The 2500-nt window shown below is 43.5% G+C and overlaps 1 protein-coding gene across 1 annotated transcript in view; it reads right to left on the reverse strand.

Moving 5' to 3' along the window:
* The window catches only part of LOC138059384 (activating molecule in BECN1-regulated autophagy protein 1-like), a 29518-nt gene that overhangs the window by 6159 nt on the left and 20859 nt on the right, over positions 1–2500 (reverse strand). The window contains exon 7 of the mRNA XM_068904977.1: positions 2302–2500. This exon is cut by the window's right edge and continues 790 nt beyond it. Within this exon, the coding sequence (XP_068761078.1) occupies positions 2302–2500 (199 nt within the window). The remainder of the gene's footprint in view (positions 1–2301) is intronic.

A 2500-nucleotide genomic window follows, 5' to 3' on the forward strand; every position in this document is an offset into this window, starting at 1 on the left:
GAGAACGAAAGAGCTAACAGAGTTAAGGAAGCCAGACTAAGACGTAAAAATCCGGAACTTGCTGCACCTTGTGAATTTCGTTGTGGAATCTGCCAGAGGCCATGTGCCAGTGCAGCTGGTTTGGCAGCACACAATAGAAGTCATCGCAAATGGATCTTGAGATACCATTTTTTTCCACCAAATGAGTATCGCGTATCGGCAGGTAGGTAGATAAAGTCTGCTACGAGCCTAGAAGGCCCATCAGGCCGGCGCTTATCTCCGGTTTCTGTAGCATGAAGCGATTAGGAGTATATCTACTCCCCCCTGGATGGGAAGCCAGTCCATCGCTGGGTTACCCCCAGCATTAAATTCAGTACCCATTAAAACACCTGGGTGGAGATATTTCTTCTTTTGCGTTTACACGATACACGAGACCAGTCTGACAATGAACTCAGACCGGTCTGACTTAGTTTGAAATTCTTGAGAAGGTCGTAGTTTGTACGGTCTCACGTAAATGACAACAAATCTCAGACCGGGTCCACAAATTTCATGCCTGTATGCCTTTGGGTCAGCGATGTATTTATTGGACAAAAATATATCGTCCCGAAACCAGGGGCCCGTTTCTCGAAAGTCCCGAAACTTTACGGGCCATTTTCGGGTGTCACAATTCCGTTTTTATCTCAAGAACGGAGAGGGGTTCATATAAACGGCTGCAAAAATTTCATACCGGCACAATTTCATAACAGTTTGAGTTCGTCCTGGTCTCATGTAAACACCCCCCTAGTATGGGGCTCTGGAACTCTTTTACGGGCCATCCTTATGGCTTTATATTGTTTAACTATTAATCTTAGTCTGTTGTAATTTAACCGAAGGCCATTAAATTGTAAAAAAAAAAAAAAAAACGAAAAAATGATAAACCGCTTCAGTTGCTTATCTTACTGCGATAATTCATCAAACTTTCATTTCAATAACAAAATCGTTACATAACCGTACTTGCGTCAGAATGATAAAGAACTTGAGCAACGACGACGGCTACGGTAACGAGAACGTCATCTCAAACTATAAATTCGTGTTCTTGTAATCACTTCGTGACGACTTCAACCTTTTTAATATGACAAGGATGTGGTAGTTCCTCAAAAATGACAATGGTCGGAACGGCGCTTCATTTAGGGGAGAAAATGACAATTTATTTTCAAGTGCGGACGTTCTTCAGGAAATCTCAAATTTGGCTGTTTCACGCTGTTAGGGAATTTAAGAAACCACGAAGGCTACAAACTAGTTTGAGCTATTCCAAGTGTTCCACGATGTTTCCATCTTGCTTATGTTGTACAATATGGGCGAAGTATGCCATAACCATATCGATACGTACAGATTTCAAGCAAAGAGAGAGAAGGAAAGATTCACTGTTGTTTGTCCACGTTGTCATCAAAACCTGAAAACTGGTCATTTTACGATGTTGTTTTGACGAGTACCGGAGAAAAATGTACAAAAATGCGGGCCGCACGTGCTGCACGACCTTTTTTTCCTCTTTGAACCAATAATATTACTGCTTTATGGCGTTGTCGTTGTCGTAGCCGTCGTCGTTTCTTAAACTCCACGTTGTTTTGCAAACGACGGCAAAGAAATGGGCAAAAGTGAAAAACGCACATGCAGGGCGTGAAAAGCTATTGTTTTTTTCCCACTAACACATGCAAATTTGTGACGTTTTCGTTGCCGTCGCCGCCGTCGTTGCTTAGGCCGTGTTCTTCTGCGATCAACCGTTTCAACCGCAACCGGTTTAGGTTGAAGCGGTTGAGGTTTCCCAGTCGAACACTTCCAGCCGTTTTCGGTTGAAACGCGTAACTCCTGGGAATAGTTATTACTACATTTCTCAACGTTGACAAGTTGGGGCAAAGCAACACGGCAGGGGCCCGCGGCCGACTTTAAATGGCCCAGGTAAACGACAGAGGTCGCTGTCGATGCTTTTTCAACCGTTTCAACCTAGGGTGCGTTCGATTGACCCTATTCCGGAATAAGAATACGTGGAGTGATGATTTAAAACTGTATGTTGGGCGTTTTGAAGCAACAAGGATAACAAAGATATGTTTAAAATAGCATTCTTTCGGGTGTTTGACAATTTCAGTGTGCATCTCCATAAAAGCGATGGATTTCTTACTTCTATTTCATGCATTCCTATTCCGGAAAACGGTCACCCCAAACCAACCGAAAAGTATTTTTTCCCCCAATAGAACACTAAAAAACCCAACCAACTCAACCAACTAAAAACGGTTGATCCCAGTAGAACACGACCTTAAGTTCCCTAATGAACTGCTAGCTACTTACTGTTTTTCAAATCTGGCAATTGCACGCGAGTAAAATCCCACCACTGCAAACGATGGGTAGTGTTGATGATGTTACTTGCCACAGCTGCTTCACCACAGCCTGCAAAGGCACCCGCTATGGCTCTATTAATTGCAGTCCTCAGAGCAAACTGGGGCCCTCCATTTGTGCCATCAGCCACAACAACTGCAGTGTGAACGTG

This window comes from Montipora capricornis, chromosome 8, assembly GCF_036669925.1.
Source record: "Montipora capricornis isolate CH-2021 chromosome 8, ASM3666992v2, whole genome shotgun sequence".
Taxonomy (NCBI): Eukaryota; Metazoa; Cnidaria; class Anthozoa; order Scleractinia; family Acroporidae; genus Montipora; species Montipora capricornis.